Below are 16,202 nucleotides of genomic sequence, written 5' to 3' on the forward strand. Positions count from 1 at the left end.
CTAATGCCGGAACGACGGATCAGTTGCATGAAAAATATCCGGTTATGTTGACTTTGACGGATCCGGCAGGTAATTCCGGCGACGGAACTGCTTGCTGGATCACTCTGCCGCAAGTGTGAAAGTAGCCTAATAATAATGTCCATGCACATATCTGTTTCACAGTAGGGTTGGGGGAGGAGATTGAGAATATGGCCCACCCTGCCGCAATTCGGCCCCAGACTTCAGGTCACACTGTGCGTGTTCTGAATTCTGGGGGCTCACACCCATCTACTACATTATCTGTACTCAGAGTTATCACTGTGTTATCTGTGGTGTTACATAGGACTGCTAGTGATCTACTACAGTATCTGTTAAAAGGGGCGTGCCCGGGGTGGGGGTGGGCGCATTTTTTGGCTTTCCCCGGGTGCTGGCAACCCATGCTACGCCACTGCATAAACAGAAATCAATCCGCACAAAAAATGCACCAAAACCTCGATAAATAGTGCAGATTTAGGGACTTGGTGCAGATTTCTTGGAGACTTTCTGCTCGTTGTACCGCTATCCTTGAGTTCTATAATAGTGAATGAAGCTTAGTTGCAGCTTCCTCCATACAAGACTGCATTGCCTGTAATGTACTTGCAGAACACTACACACAAGCATATAACTCATGGCCGCCACAAGCACCCAGCACTCCTGTGGGAGGCTATCAGCTTAGCAGTGCGCAAACTCCAATCCCCCTCCGTGTAATCTCGCGTTATCAGGACACCCAACATGGCTACAACGTAACACGGCTGTGAGACGCTTCTCTCCTGGTAAATAAAAGCTGCAAGGCGTCACCAGCAATGGTAGGTGACAGCGGACGAGCGCAGGCAAGGAGGCCATGGCTATGGTCATTAGGAGATCCTAACTGCATCGTCGTGTATTTATACGCTGCATAATGATAACACCCGTATAAAGTACTGTAAAAGGCTCCTGTCGCACCGAGCGCGGCTAGGAGGAGTTAATGGGAGCCCGAGGGGGAAGGGTGTATAATTGGCGGCTTGAATATGTATATGTGAAAGTGGGCGTGGCTTCGGACGGCTGGTTTAGTAAATAGACTTCGCCATATCTAGTTGGCGGGATGTCCGCAGGAAGTGTGCTGGACGCTTCATGACCCTGTACAACAGCAGATCAAAACGTATTATTTTATTCCAAATAAAGGATATTTGTGCCATGATATCATATAAGCTGTACATAAAATATAAGGATACTGTAAGGTTGCTTATACCTCTCAAAGAGGGACAATATCGCATCTCAGCCAATGTTTTGTCACTGCTGGATAAAACTCATGCATGCACAGTCCTAGCACACAGGGCTGGTGGTCTGACAGATTACTATACCCTATCAGAATGCTATTAGCACATCACTAATGTCAGCCAGAGAAACCCTTTAAATATTAAAAGGGGTTGTCCGGGATTGTGGACATTGGTGTATGTGTACAATGGTCCCCTAAATATTACATTCATGTCTGTCCTTCCCATACCAGACATTTCTGATGACCCTTTTTCACTTCACAAATTTTCAGCCTCAGCCTCAGTAATTATTCCAAACGCATGGAGGGGCAGTAACTAGGCGGTAGCACACTGCGCTAAGCCATGCCCCATTGGTGCAGCACGGGTGCATTCTTAGCAAGGCAGGAGGCACTAAGGGGGGGGGGATCAGCAGGAGGCGGCATTTGAATTAAGAAGGCAGCTGCACGGATTAGCAGACACACACTTGAAACAACGCGATGCTGCGCTGCGACCCAGAAAGCAGTGAGGCAGGGGGTTACCGCATACATAAACAGAGAGGTAAACAATCAGTGGGGGACTGTAGGAGCCCTGCTGAAGTGTAAAAATACCTAAAAACATCTGGGGGCCCTTCAAACCTTAAAAATCTTGATCCTGGACAACCCCTTTAAACCACACTTAGACCTGTGCCTGTCTGCCCCAAATCCTCCCAGTGCCTGTCACTGCAGGCCCAATCCCGCCCAGTCCTTTTAGTGCCCCCACAGGGAAATTGTTCCTATTTTGTGCCCCCCCCCCCCCCCCCCCCCACACACACACACACACACACAGATGATAAGCCCACTTACTGCCCTCTCTCGGTAGTTATGTCCACATTACAGCAGGCGTGAGGTGTTCACTAGTGTTGAGCGCGAAAATTTGAAAAGCAAATTTTTTACGCAAATATTTAGAATGTAGTGCTATATATTCGTAGTGACGAATATATATATTTTTTTTTAGAACACAGTCCATATCAGTTGATCATCCCTCCCTTCTTTTAGCTTGTGGGCCAATGAGAAGGCTTTGTCACAGCTTAGCAACATCCCTAGCAACCAATAGAAAAGTTGCCTACCCCACGCCGGTATTTCGTGTGCATTACGCGAATAATACATTGCCGATTTTCGCAATCAAGAATATAATTTGCGAATTAGAATATTGCCCCTGCCACTTATCACTTGTGTTCACATGCGGCATGCAACGTTTTTTTTTTTGTTAGGCCGACAGCTGTCATTTGCACTGGATATCCTAAATTGAAATGTGAATGTGGCCAAACTCTGGTGCTCATGAACTGAGGAAGGGTCAAGTGTTGCATCCAAAATATGGGCACAAAAAAGCCTCCTTTTACATCAATTTGAAGAGTGGCAGAATATATTTTTTGAATCCCTTTCTGACATCCGTTGTACATGTACGGCTCAAGAGCTGTGCTCCCTGAATCTTGGTGGGGACCTGGCTGTGACTGATGCCGCCTTTAACAAATTAGATGGGGTGGTCAATGCTGACTGATGTTTTGCTGGGTACCAATGGTTGCTATGGCAGCTGAAAGCCTTACAAAGGCCTCCACGTCTGCCAGCTATGGAAACCTATTGGGCCCTTCCTCAGGCAGAGTCTGATAGGATTAGTGTCAGTGTGAAATTTACAGTTACAAAGCATTACAGTGAGCCACATTTTTCAAGCTCGTCTGTTTTTTTAGACTGCAATCAGACTGAAGTAGTGTATTCGCCTGTTTGTACTTTGCAGGCTATTTATTAACCTCTTCAGGACACATGGCCTAACTGTACGTCATGTGTATTTCCGATCACCGCCGCCCAGCGGGCGGTGATCGGAACAAGGTGCCTGCTCAAATCATTGATCAGGCACCTTGGCTAAATGCACGGGGAGGTCCCGTTAACCCCCCCTGTGTTGGCGATCGCCGCAAACCGCAGGTCAATTCAGACCTGCGGTTTGCAGCCTTTACCTGCGGTTGCGGCGGCAGCGGGCGGCGCCATCGGGTCCCCGTGTGGCTGTAGGGGGGACCCGATGGAATTGAAGGCAGCGCCACAGCGCATCCCTAAGGAAGGCGCTGCCTTCAGGTGACAAGCATGTGAGATCCAGCCCCCTGGATCTCACAGGCCGGAAGCTGTATGAGTAATACTCACTGTATTAGGCTACGTGCACACGGTCCACAAATTGCGGATCCGCAAAACACGGATGGCGTCCGTGTGTGTTCCACAATTTGCGGAACGGCACGGACAGCCATTGATATAACTGCCTATTCTTGTCCGTTTTGTGGACAAGAATAGGACAGGTTATATTTTTTTAATGCGGACCACGGAACGGAGCAACGGATGCGGACAGCACACGGAGTGCTGTCCGCATCTTTTGCAGCGCCATTGAAGTGAATGGGTCCGCATCCAAGCCGCAAAAACTGCGGCTTGGATGGGGACCAAAACAACGGTTGTGTGCATGTAGCCTTACATTCAAATGCAGAAGTATTGGAATGCATTGTAAAGGATTAGACCCCCAAAAGTTCAAGCCCCAAAGTGGGACAAAAAAATAAAGTGAAAAAAAGTTGAAAAAATAAAGTTTCCCCCCCAAAAATTAAGTTTCAAGTAAAAATAAACCAAAAAAAAAACATTTTCCCCAAATAAAGTAAAAAAAAATTGGGAAAAAATAGGGGGGGGGGGAGTATACATATTGGATATCGCCGCGTCAGTATCGACCTGCTCTATAAACATATCACATGACCTAACCCCTCAGTTGAACACCGTAAAAAATAAAAACTGTGCTAAATAAATTTTTTTTTGTCACCTTACATCACAAAAGGTACAACAGCAAGCGATCAAAAAGGTGTTTGCCCACCAAAATACCAATACCAGTACCAATCTAACAGTCACCTCATTCCGCAAAAAATTAGCTCCTACCTGAGACAATCGCCCCAAAAATATGGATCAGAATATGGAGACATTAAAACATATTTTTTTTGTTTTAAAAAAGCTGTTATTGTGTAAAACTTACATAAATAAATTTAAAAAGTATACATATTATAGGTATCGCCGCATTTGTATCGACTGGCTCTATAAAAATATCACATGGCCTAACCCCTCAGATGAACACCATAAAAAATAAAAACTGTGCTAAATAAATTTGTCACCTTACATCACAAAAAGTCTAATAGCAAGCGATCAAAAAGTCACACACACCCCAAAATAGTGCCAATAAAACTGTCATCTCATTCCGCAAAAATTTTATACCCTACCCAAGGTAATCGCCCAAAACTGAAAAAATGATGGCTCTCAGACTATGGAAACACTAAAACATGATTTGGTATCGCCGCATCTGTGACAACCTGGTCTATAAAAATACCACATGATCTAACCTGTCAGATGAATGTTGTAAATAACAAAAAATAAAAACGGTGCCAAAACAGCTATTTATTGTTACCTTGCCTCACAAAAAGTGTAATATAGAGCAACCAAAAATCATATGTACCCTAAACTAGTACCAACAATACTGCCACCCTATCCCATAGTTTTTAAAATGGGGTGACTTTTTTGCAGTTCTACTCTAGGGGTGCATCAGGGGGGCTTCAAATGGGCCGTGGTGTCAAAAAAACAGTCCAGCAAAATCTGCCTTCCAAAAACCGTATGTCATTCCTTTCCTTCTGCGCCCTGCCGTGTGCCCGTACAGCAGTTTACGACCACATATGAGGTGTTTCTGTAAACTACAGAATCCGGGCAATAAATATAGAGTTTTGTTTGGCTAATAACCCTTGCTTTGTTACTGGGAAAAATGGATTAAAATGGAAAATTTGCCAAAAAATTGAAATTTCATCTCCATTTGCCAATATCTCTTGTGGAACACCTAAAGGGTTAACGACGTTTGTAAAATCAGTTTTGAATACCTTGAGGGGTGTAGTTTCTTAGATGGGGTCACTTTTATGGAGTTTCTATTTTAGAGTTGCATCAGGGGGGCTTCAAATGGGACGTGGTGTCAAAAAAACCAGTCCAGCATTATCTGCCTTCCAAAAACCGTATGGCATTCCTTTCCTTCTGTGCCCTGCCGTGTGCCCGTACAGTAGTTTACGACCACATATGGGGTGTTTCTGTAAACTACAGAATCAGGGCCATAAATATTGAGTTTTGTTTGGCTGTTAACCCTTGCTTTGTAAAAGTAAAAAAAAAAAATTTAAATGGAAAATCTGCCAAAAAATTTCAATTTTGAAATTGTATCTCTATTTTCCATAAATTCTTGTGGAACACCTAAAGGGTTAACAAAGTTTGAAAAATCAGTTTTAAATACCTTGAGGGGTGTAGTTTATAGAATGGGGTCATTTTTGGGTGGTTTCTACTATGTAAGCCTTGCAAAGTGACTTTAGACCTGAACTGGTCCCTAAAAACTGGTTAAGATTTGCTTCTAAATTTCTAAGCCTTGTAACATCCCCAAATAATAAAATATCATTCCCAAAATGATCCAAACATGAAGTAGACATATGGGGAATGTAAAGTGATAACTATAAATTTTTGGTTAAATTTAGTATTTTTTTATAACATTTTTTATATAAATATTTTTTATTTTTTTCCAGTGTCATGAATTACAATATGTGACGAAAAAACTATCTCAGAATGGCCTGGATAAGTCAAAGCGTTTTAAAGTTATCACCAATTAAAGTGACACTGGTCAGATTTGCAAAAGATTGCCTGGTCCTTAAAGGGAATCTGTCACCTCCCCTAACCCAAAATCCGATTTTAAAGCAGCCATGCAGCACAGCTTACCTTGATGAGGCTGTGCTCTTCTATCTTGTAATCCGTCCAGTAGTTTCTGTAAAAAAAACGACTTTTATGGTTATGCAAATGAGCCCTGAATGTGCCCAGAGGGGCGTTTTGTTCCCCTTAGTGAGCCCAGTACCGTCCCTCTTACAGTGCCCAGCCCGCCTACCTTGCGACTGTCTAACCGCCCCCAGCCTGCCACAGCCTCTCCTCCCTCTCCTCCCCCTCCCTCACGGCCGAACGAACTCTCGCACAGGCGCAGTACCCACTGAGCGCTGCGCCTGTGCGATCTGCAGGAGACTGAGGGCAGGAGCTTCATCCTAGTCACTGGGCATGCGCCGAGCCCAGTGACGTCTGATGCTCGCTCTTCCCTCAGTCAGCAGGGAAGAGCGAGCATCGGACGTCACTGGGGCGGTACTGGGCTCACTAAGGGGAACAAAACGCCCCTCTGGGCACATTCAGGGCTCATTTGCATAACCATAAAAGTCGTTTTTTACAGAAACTACTGGACGGATTACAAGATATTAGGGTGGGGGGAGGTGACAGAATCCCTTTAGGATGAAATAAGGCTGTGTCCCAAAGGGGTTAAAAGTCGCACAGCAGTTGGTGAATGAGGCAAGGAGGTGTCTTTTTTTTTTTTTTTTTTTTTTTTTTCAGGTCTTAATTTCAATTAGACTGGTCTAAGGCTACTTCCACACTTGCGGTAGCCTTTCCGGCAGGCTGTTCCAGTGGAGGAGCAGCCTGCCGGATCTGTGCTACCGCAAGTCCAGTGTGCTGTCGGGAGTCCGCTCCATCCACCTTAAAATTGACAAAAAAATAAGCCAGCTTTGGAGTGGAGTAAAAATTAGACTGTTTTTACACATATTTCAGTCGTAGAAAAGGTGCACCTTCATGAATACAGTCGTGGCCAAAAGTTTTGAGAACGACACAAATATTCGTTTTCACAAAGTTTGCTGCTAAACTGCTTTTAGATTTTTGTTTCAGTTGTTTCTGTGATGTGGTGCACAGAAACTTCATACGTTTCAAAGGCTTTTATCGACAATTACATGACTTTTATGCAAAGAGTCAGTATTTGCGGTGTTGGCCCTTCTTTTTCAGGACCTCTGCAATTCGACTGGGCATGCTCTCAATTAGGGCTGAAATGATTCATTGATTTAATCGATGTAATCGAGGCAAAAAAATCCTCGATGCAGTTTTTCTGCATCGAGGATTCGTTTAAATCACATGACCACAGAGCGTGAGTGAAATTAAGCTTCTCACTCACCGCATCATGGCCTCCCATCGGCACCGCGCTGCAGGACCTTGTGTTCCACATCGTCAGCACGCTGGCTGACGCTGTGTGTGACGTCAGGTCCCCAGTGCATGTTGGGATGAAGATGCATCTCCTGCGGACCCTGTTTGTCGGCGCACTCTGCGCTGAAAGGTAAGTATGAAGTTAGCAGAGGCGGTGGGTGGTAAATGGTGGCACCTGTGATTTGGCATGGGTAAATGGGGGCACCTGTGATTTGGCCTGGGGAACTGGGGGCAGCTCTGTTTTGGCATGTATAAAGTTATTGGCGGGGGGGGGGGGCGCCTGTGAGTTGGCATGTATAACGTTAGTGGTGTTAGGGGGGTTAATGGGAGCACCTATGATTTGCCATGTATAACAGTATTGGGGGGGAAGAGGGGTTAATGGGGGCACCTGTGATTAGGCACTCGGAGGGTTGATCTGGGGGAGTGGGGGACATGGTGGATGGCATTGGGAAAGGGGGACATCATGGCAATCTGGATGGAGGGGCTGATGGCAGTGCCATCATGGGGGCACTAGGGGACATGGCATGGAGGGGCTGCTGAACTGATGGCACTGGGAAAGGGGGACATTTTTATAAAGTAATACATTACTTTAAGAAGCTTTTTCTTATTAGATTACTCGATTAATCGTAAAAAATAATCAATAGAATACTTGATTACTTAGATAATCGTTTACTGCAGCCCTACTCTCAATCAACTTCTGGGCCAATTCCTGACTGATAGCAACCCATTCTTTCATAATCACTTTTTGGAGTTTGTCAGATTTAGTGGGTTTTTGTCTCTCCACCCGCCTCTTGAGGATTGACTACAAGTTCTCAATGGGATTAAGATCTGGGGAGTTTCCAGGCCATGGACCCAAAATGTCAACGTTTTGATCCCCGAGCCACTTAGTTATCACTTTTGCCTTATGGCACGGTGCTCCATCGTGCTGGAAAATGCATTGTTCTTCACCAAACTGTTGTTGGATTGTTTGAAGAAGTTGCTGTTGGAGGGTGTTTTGGTACCATTCTTTATTCATGGCTGTGTTGTTGGGCAAAATTGTGAGTGAGCCCACTCCCTTGGATGAGAAGCAACCCCACACATGAATGGTCTCGGGATACTTTACTGTTGGCATGACACAGGACTGATGGTAGCGCTCACCTTTTCTTCTCCGGACAAGCCTTTTTCCTGATGCCCCAAACAATCGGAAAGAGCTTCATTGGAGAATATGACTTTGCCCCAGTCCTCAGCAGTCCATTCACCATATTTTCTGCAGAAGATCAATCTGTCCCTGATGTTTTTTTTTTTTTGAGAAGTGCCTTCTTTGCTGCCCTTCTTGACACCAGGCCATCTTCCAAAAGTCTTCGCCTCACTGTGCGTGCAGATGTGCTCACACCTGGCTGCTGCCATTTCTGAGCAAGCTCTGCACTGGTGGCACTCCGATCCCACAGCTGAATCCTCTTTAGGAGACGATCCTGGCGCTTGCTGGACTTTCTTGGACGCCCTGAAGCCTTCTTAACAAGAATTGAACCTCTTTCCTTGAAGTTCTTGATGATCCTATAAATTGTTGATTGAGGTGCAATCTTAGTAGCCACAATATCCTTGCCTGTGAAGCCATTTTTACTTTTTTTTGTAGGTCACCATGGTTAACAATGGAAATGGAAGAACAATGATTTCAAGCATCACCCTCCTTTTAACAGGTCAAGTCTGCCATTTAACCCAATCAGCCTGACATAATGAAATCCAGCCTTGTGCTCGTCAACATTCTCACCTGAGTTAACAAGACGATTACTGAAATGATCTCAGCAGGTCCTTTAACCACATCAACCCCGCTAGCTGAAACCCCCTTAAAGGGACACTGACAGGCCCAATAACCATAATTAGCTGTACATATGTATGTACAGGTCTTCTAATGTGCATTTAAAACATATAAGTATCCCCCCTGTTCGCATTAAGAATACTGCAAACTCACGTTTTATAACCTGAACTAATACCTGTTCTTTCTGCCCAAGGGGCGGGGTTTCAGCTTCTATTGTGCTCAGAGAAACTGAAACCCCGCCCCTTGGGCAGAAAGAACAGGGATTAGTTCAGGTTATAAAACATGAGTTTGCAGTATTTATAATGTGAACAGGGGGGATACTTATATGTTTAAATGCACATTAGAAGACCTGTACATACATATGTACAGCTAATTATGGTTATTGGGCCTGTCAGTGTCCCTTTAATGACCAGGCCACTTTTTACACTTCTGCACTACACTACTTTCACCGTTTATCGCTCGGTCATGCAACTTACCACCCAAATGAATTTTAACTCCTTTTCTTCTCACTAATAGAGCTTTTATTTGGTGGTATTTCATTGCTGCTGACATTTTTACTTTTTTTGTTATTAATCAAAATGTAACGATTTTTTTGCAAAAAAAGTCATTTTTCACTTTCAGCTGTAAAATTTATTGTTCTACGTGTCTTTGATAAAAAAAAAAAAATGTTTGGGTAAAATTTATAGCGTTTACAAACTATGGTACAAAAATGTGAATTTCCGCTTTTTAAAGCAGCTCTGACTTTCTGAGCACCTGTCATGTTTCCTGAGGTTCTACAATGCCCAAACAGTAGAAAAACCCCACAAATGACCCCATTTCGGAAAGTAGACACCCTAAGGTATTCGCTGATGGGCATAGTGAGTTCATAGAACTTTTTATTTTTTGTCGCAAGTTAGTGGAATATGAGACTTTGTAAGAAAAAAACTAAAAAAAACTCACTCAAGTCTCATATTCCACTAACTTGCGACAAAAAATAAAAAATTCTAGGAACTCGCCATGCCCCTCACGGAATACCTTGGGGTGTCTTCTTTCCAAAATGGGGTCACTTGTGGCGTAGTTATACTGCCCTGGCAATTTAGGGGCCCAAATGTGTGAGAAGTACTTTGCAATCAAAATGTGTAAAAAATGGCCTGCGAAATACGAAAGGTGCACTTTGGAATATGTGCCCCTTTGCCCACCTTGGCTGCAAAAAAGTGTCACACATGTGGTATCGCCGTACTCAGGAGAAGTTGGGGAATGTGTTTTGGGGTGTCATTTTACATATACCCATGCTGGGTGAGAGAAATATCTTGGCAAAAGACAACTTTTCCCATTTTTTTTTTATACAAAGTTGGCATTTGACCTAGATATTTATCTCACCCAGCATGGGTGTATGTAAAATGACACCCCAAAACACATTCCCCAGCTTCTCCTGAGTACGGCGATACCACATGTGTGACACTTTTTTGCAGCCTAGATGCGCAAAGGTGCCCAAATTCCTTTTAGGAGGGCATTTTTAGACATTTGGATCCCAGACTTCTTCTCATGCTTTAGGGCCCCTAAAAAGCCAGGGCAGTATAAATACCCCACATGTGACCCCACTTTGGAAAGAAGACACCCCAAGGTATTCAATGAGGGGCCTGGCAAGTTCATAGAAATTGATTTTTCTCGCTCATATCATTGGGGGACACAGGACCATGGGTATAGCTTGCTGCTGCCACTAGGAGGCGACACTAGGCTGAAAGCTGTTTGCTCCTCCCCTGCAGGCTATACCCCCTCCAGCCTGGAGAGAGCATATCAGTTTTTAGCTTAGTGTCGTAGGAGGCAGACCTCCCTGCTTTGCAGGGTGGCGTTATAATTTATTTATTTTTTTTTTTTTTTCATTTTTTTTTTTCAGAATCCGGTTGGGGATCCAGGGTCGCTTGCGTCCCTGCATCCCCGGGAGGCTGGCCGGTGTACCTTGTTCACCGCCTTGCCACCCCAAGAAGGAAAAGCGGACCAGGGCAGCCTCGCTCCCCTGCTTCCCCCCAGCTACAGGACCACCCTCTCTTCAGCCCTCTTCTGCCCGGACCCCTTTCGCCTGGTGCCAGCGGTCGTAGGGTGGTCCTGCTGGTGATGCATCTGAGGGTGAAGACCACAGATGAAGATAGGTGAGTGACTCCCCCTCTCAGTCAGCGGTCACTTTCCCCCAGGCCGTCCGATGAGCCGGACATCCCACAGCACCAGGGCCCCCTTCCCGCCCGCCCGTCCATAATCCGACACCCCCCCCTAAGCGCCCCCCCCCCCGCTTGTGTGCGTCCGCCGGCACCTTGTCAGCCTCGGACTTGACCGACGCCCGCCCCGTCTCCTTCCTTTCCTCGCCGCTGCATCGCACACAGCACTGGTTCAGTGCGATCTCAGCCGGCACTTGGATTTGCGCAGGGCAGTTGATCCATCGCCGGGGCGCCGCGATCCTCGTTAGCCGCACGGCCGGTGTTGGGGACTGTCTCTCTCTCTGCGGGCGGACATATTAACCGGGAACATTAGGCACGCTGGCCGCGGCTGCGGTCACGTGCACAGGGGTGGGCGGCGCTAGATTCCCTCAATTAGTCTGCCGCTCCCGGGCTTAAGGGGGCGGGGCTTATTATCCCGCCCTGCTGAAACTTCCTCTTCCTCCCGGCGCAGCGTGGTGGACACAGGACCGTGGCTCTCGCTCCGTACTGGTAGGAGATAGATACCCCGTCCAGCAGGAGATTTGACCATGTCTGACCCGGCCACTGACCCCCCCTCAGACAACCTGTAGGACTACTTACTATGCCTGTTCCGTGTGTTCAGCTAAATTCCCTCGGGGCCAGTCACTATCACTGTGCTCGGCTTGTCAGAAGCCTGCGCAGAGCAATCCCCCCAGACCACTGCAGCCCACAGAAGCCTTAGACCGTCCCGTTCAGGGGGAACCAGACTGGGCTAGGTCTCTGTCACGGGCAGTGGAGGACCTCTCTAAGATATCCCATTCCACCCTTTCATTGCTGGGTCGGTTAGTGGAGAAATCACCACCGGTGCAATCCACGCAACCGCATTGCACGCAAACCAGAGGCAGACCTCCTAGCAAGCGCCCCAGGGCAGGCAACCGTTCCTCCTCTGACGCCTCGGCATCCCCCCCTACTCCTGGATCCCAGTCACAGGCGTCCTCCCTGTTAGGCGACGCACTGTCTGAGGGCGAGCTTGGGGATTCGGATGCGGTTATGGACCTGGAGCACTCTTCTCAGATTGCTTCCATGGTGGATAGCCTGATTTCAGCAATAAGGGACACCTTCCGGGTTCAGGAGGACCTTCCCTCCACTAGCCAACAAGGGGTGTCGTTTCTGCGTGCGAAACAGACCCCCAAGGCGTTCCCGTTACACAAAGATTTTTCTATTGTGGTTAACAAGGCTTGGGACCAGCCGGGTTTGCGTTTTGTTATCCCAAAACGTCTAGACCTTCTCTACCCCTTTCCACGTGAGACCGTGGAACTATGGTCCTCCTCGCCGAAGGTGGACCCGCCGGTGGCTCGCCTGGCGAAATCTACGACCATTCCGGTAGCGGATGGTTCTTCACTCCAGGATCCGGTGGACCGTCGCGTTGAGTCGCTCTCCAAGTCAATCTTTACGGCGAGCGATTTTCGCATCCGCCTGGGTAGCCAAGGCGGTTTCGGAGTGGACCCTCCGTTTGAGTCAGGACATTTTGTCCAACCTCCCGTCTGCTGAACTCGAGTTGTCTGCGCTCCAAATTTCCCATGCAGGGAAATATATCTGTGAAGCGGCACTGGATGCTGGGTCGATGGTTGCCCGTGCCTCAGCTCTCGCCACTTCGGTCCGCCGGGAGCTATGGCTCAAGGCCTGGAAGGCTAATTCCTCCTCTAAACGCTCTCTCTTAAAGCTTCCGTTTTCTGGGGCTCGGCTTTTTGGGCCGAAACTGGATGTGATAATCTCAGAAGCTACGGGTGGGAAAAGCACCCATCTGCCCCAACCCAAAGCGAAGCGGCCCTTTCAGTCCAGGTCTGCGTCTTCTCGCTTCCAGTCCTTTCGCCGTTTCTCGGGCACCCGTTCAGTTCCCACCTCCGCGGCGGGAACACCCAACCAGGATCGGCGGAAAGGCCCGTCCTTTAAGCCCCAGCAGGCCTGGCGTCCGCGTGCCCAGCAACCTCGCACAGCGCCAAGTAAGCAGCCTTCCGCATGAAGGTTTGTCCCCACCCGCTCAGGTGGGGGGGAGTCTTCTCCTGTTCCAGGACATTTGGCACGCCCACATTCCGGACGCGTGGGCGCTCTAGGTAGTTTCTTCGGGCTACAAAATAGAATTCAGGTCCCTTCCCCCCAACCGTTTCTTCCTTTCCCAGCCTCCCAGGGATCCCGTCCGGGCCGCGGCTTTCTTGAACGCCGTCCAGTCCTTACTTCTGCGGGGGGTGATTTCCCCGGTGCCTCCGGAAGAGCGTTTCACAGGTTTTTATTCCAACCTGTTTGTGGTCCCCATGAAGGAGGGCGATGTGAGACCGGTGCTGGACCTCAAACTTCTGAACCGCTATCTACGGGTTCAGAGGTTCAGAATGGAATCTCTTCGTTCCGTTGTGGCCTCATTGGTGCAGGGGGAGCACATGGCATCTTTGGACGTGCAAGATGCGTATCTCCACATACCTATCGCTACCACGCACCAACGTTTCCTCCGATTTGCCATCCAGTCGGATCACTTCCAGTTCGTCGCTCTTCCATTCGGTCTGGCGACGGCCCCGCGGGTGTTCACGAAGGTTCTGGCACCCCTTCTGGGGATTCTGCGGTCCAGAGGCATTACCCTTCTCCCATACCTGGACGACATCTTGGTCAAAGCCCCGTCAGCGTCGCAATGCGCAGACAGCCTTCGGATTACGATGAGCACGCTCGCTCGCTTTGGTTGGTTTCTCAACCGAAGGAAGTCATGCCTGTCTCCGACCACTCGGATCAGGTTCCTGGGTATGACTCTGGATTCCGAGGCTGCCGTGGTGCGTCTCCCTCTGGACAAGAGATCGGACATTCAGAATGCGGTGGTTCTGCTCACCCGGCATCGCAAGGTATCGATTCGCAACTGCATGCGAGTTCTGGGGATTATGGTGGCCTCATTCGAGGCGGTACCGTTCGCCCAGTTCCACACCAGGGAGTTTCAGCGGCTCATCCTGTCCTCCTGGGTCAAGTCCCGGGATTCACTGGACCTCAGGATCTCGCTGTCTCAGCCTGTTCGCGAGGCTCTCGCCTGGTGGTTGGTTCCGGACCACCTGTCGTCAGGGAAGTCGTTCCTGCCGGTGTCATGGACCGTGATTACGACCGACGCCAGCCTCCGTGTTTGGGGAGGGGTCTTCGGTACTCGGACAGCCCAAGGAGTCTGGTCTCTGTCGGAGTCCAAACTGCCCATCAATATCCTGGAGCTCCGGGCCATCTACCTCTTCCTTTGCCATTGGACCACCGAGTTGCGGGGCCGTCCGGTCAGGATACAGTCGGACAACGCCACAGCGGTTGCCTACATCAATCACCAGGGGGGGACGCGGAGCGGTGATGGGCGAGGCCGCGAGGATTCTGCAGTGGGCGGACGCCCATGTCCCAGTGGTATCAGCGATCTTCATCCCGGGTGTGGACAATTGGACGGCGGATTTCCTCAGCCGTACGACGGTGGACTCGGGGGAGTGGGCTCTCCACCCGGAGGTGTTTGAGGACCTTTGTCTCCGGTGGGGTCGCCTGGAAGTGGACCTAATGGCATCTTGGTTGAACCACAAACTCCCGTGCTTCCTGTCTCGCGCAAGGGATCCGATGGCCTACGACGTGGACGTGCTCGTGGTACCGTGGGACGACTTCAGTTTTCTGTACGTGTCCCCGCCGCTGCCGCTCCTACCGCGGATTCTTCACAGAATCAGGATGGAGGGTGTTCAAACGCTCCTGATTGCCCCAGACTGGCCGCGCCGAGCTTGGTACTCGGAGCTCGTTCTGCTCCTGGGGGACGCGCCGTGGCCTCTTCCACTCAGGCCCGACCTGCTCTCACAGGGCCCAGTCTTCCACCAGGGTTTACATACGCTGCGTTTGACGGCGTGGCTATTGAAACCTTCCTGCTGAGGAAAAGGGGTTTCTCGGATGCGGTCGTTCGCACGATGATTCGGGCTCGGAAGCCCTCCTCCGCGAAAATCTACTATCGTACGTGGAAGTCGTTCCTGAAATTCTGCGAGGACAGGGACCTCCCCTCTAGGAGGTTTTCCCTCCCTACGGTGTTGGCTTTTCTTCAGGCGGGTTTGGAGCTGGGTCTGGCCCTGAGTTCGTTGAAAGGACAGGTTTCGGCCCTTTCCATATTTTTCCAGCGTACGCTGGCGGTGCTGGGCCCGGTCAAGACTTTCATGCAGGGTGTAGCGCACACCACGGTTCCGTATCGGCCACCGTTGCATTCCTGGGATCTGAATTTGGTGCTGGTGGCACTTCAGTCCGAGCCGTTTGAACCCTTGCGAGAAGTCTCCCTTTGCCTGTTGTCATGGAAGGTCGCATTCCTAGTTGCCATTACGTCCATACGTCGGGTGTCAGAACTGGCGGCACTGTCGTGCAAGGAGCCCTTCTTGGTGTTCCATCAGGATAAGGTGGTGCTCCGGACGGTGCCATCGTTTCTGCCGAAGGTGGTGTCGGCGTTCCATGTCAATGAGGACATTGTCCTCCCGTCGCTTTGTCCTAAGCCTTCTCATCCTAGGGAGGTGGCGCTTCATCGTTTGGATGTGGTGCGGGCCTTACGGATCTACCTGGCCGCGGTGGCCTCCTTTAGGCGAGCGGACTCCCTGTTCCTGGTTCCGGAGGGTCCTCGTAAAGGTTTGGCGGCATCCAAGGTGGCGATTGCGCGGTGGATTAGATTGGCCATCCACGAGGCCTACCGCTCCAAGGGCAGGGTTCCTCCACCTGGTATCACGGCTCACTCGACCAGGGCGGTCGGGGCTTCTTGGGCACACTTTCACCACGCTTCGGCGTCTCAACTGTGTAAGGCAGCAACTTGGTCTTCGTTGCACACCTTCACCAAGTTTTACAAGGTGCATTCGTTCGCATCGGCGGATGCTGCTCTTGGCCGTAGGATCTTACAGGCCGCAGTGTAGTGTCTCACCGG

The 16,202-nt window shown here is 49.1% G+C and overlaps 1 protein-coding gene across 1 annotated transcript in view; it reads left to right on the top strand.

The window, feature by feature from the left end:
- The first annotated feature begins 703 nt into the window (after positions 1-703).
- ZNF414 (zinc finger protein 414) overlaps positions 704-16,202 on the top strand; it is a 208,798-nt gene continuing 193,299 nt past the window's right edge. Inside the window, exon 1 of the mRNA XM_044281924.1 lies at positions 704-824. Within this exon, the coding sequence (XP_044137859.1) occupies positions 822-824 (3 nt within the window). The 5' untranslated portion in view covers positions 704-821. The remainder of the gene's footprint in view (positions 825-16,202) is intronic.

This window comes from Bufo gargarizans, chromosome 1, assembly GCF_014858855.1.
Source record: "Bufo gargarizans isolate SCDJY-AF-19 chromosome 1, ASM1485885v1, whole genome shotgun sequence".
NCBI classification, from domain to species: Eukaryota; Metazoa; Chordata; class Amphibia; order Anura; family Bufonidae; genus Bufo; species Bufo gargarizans.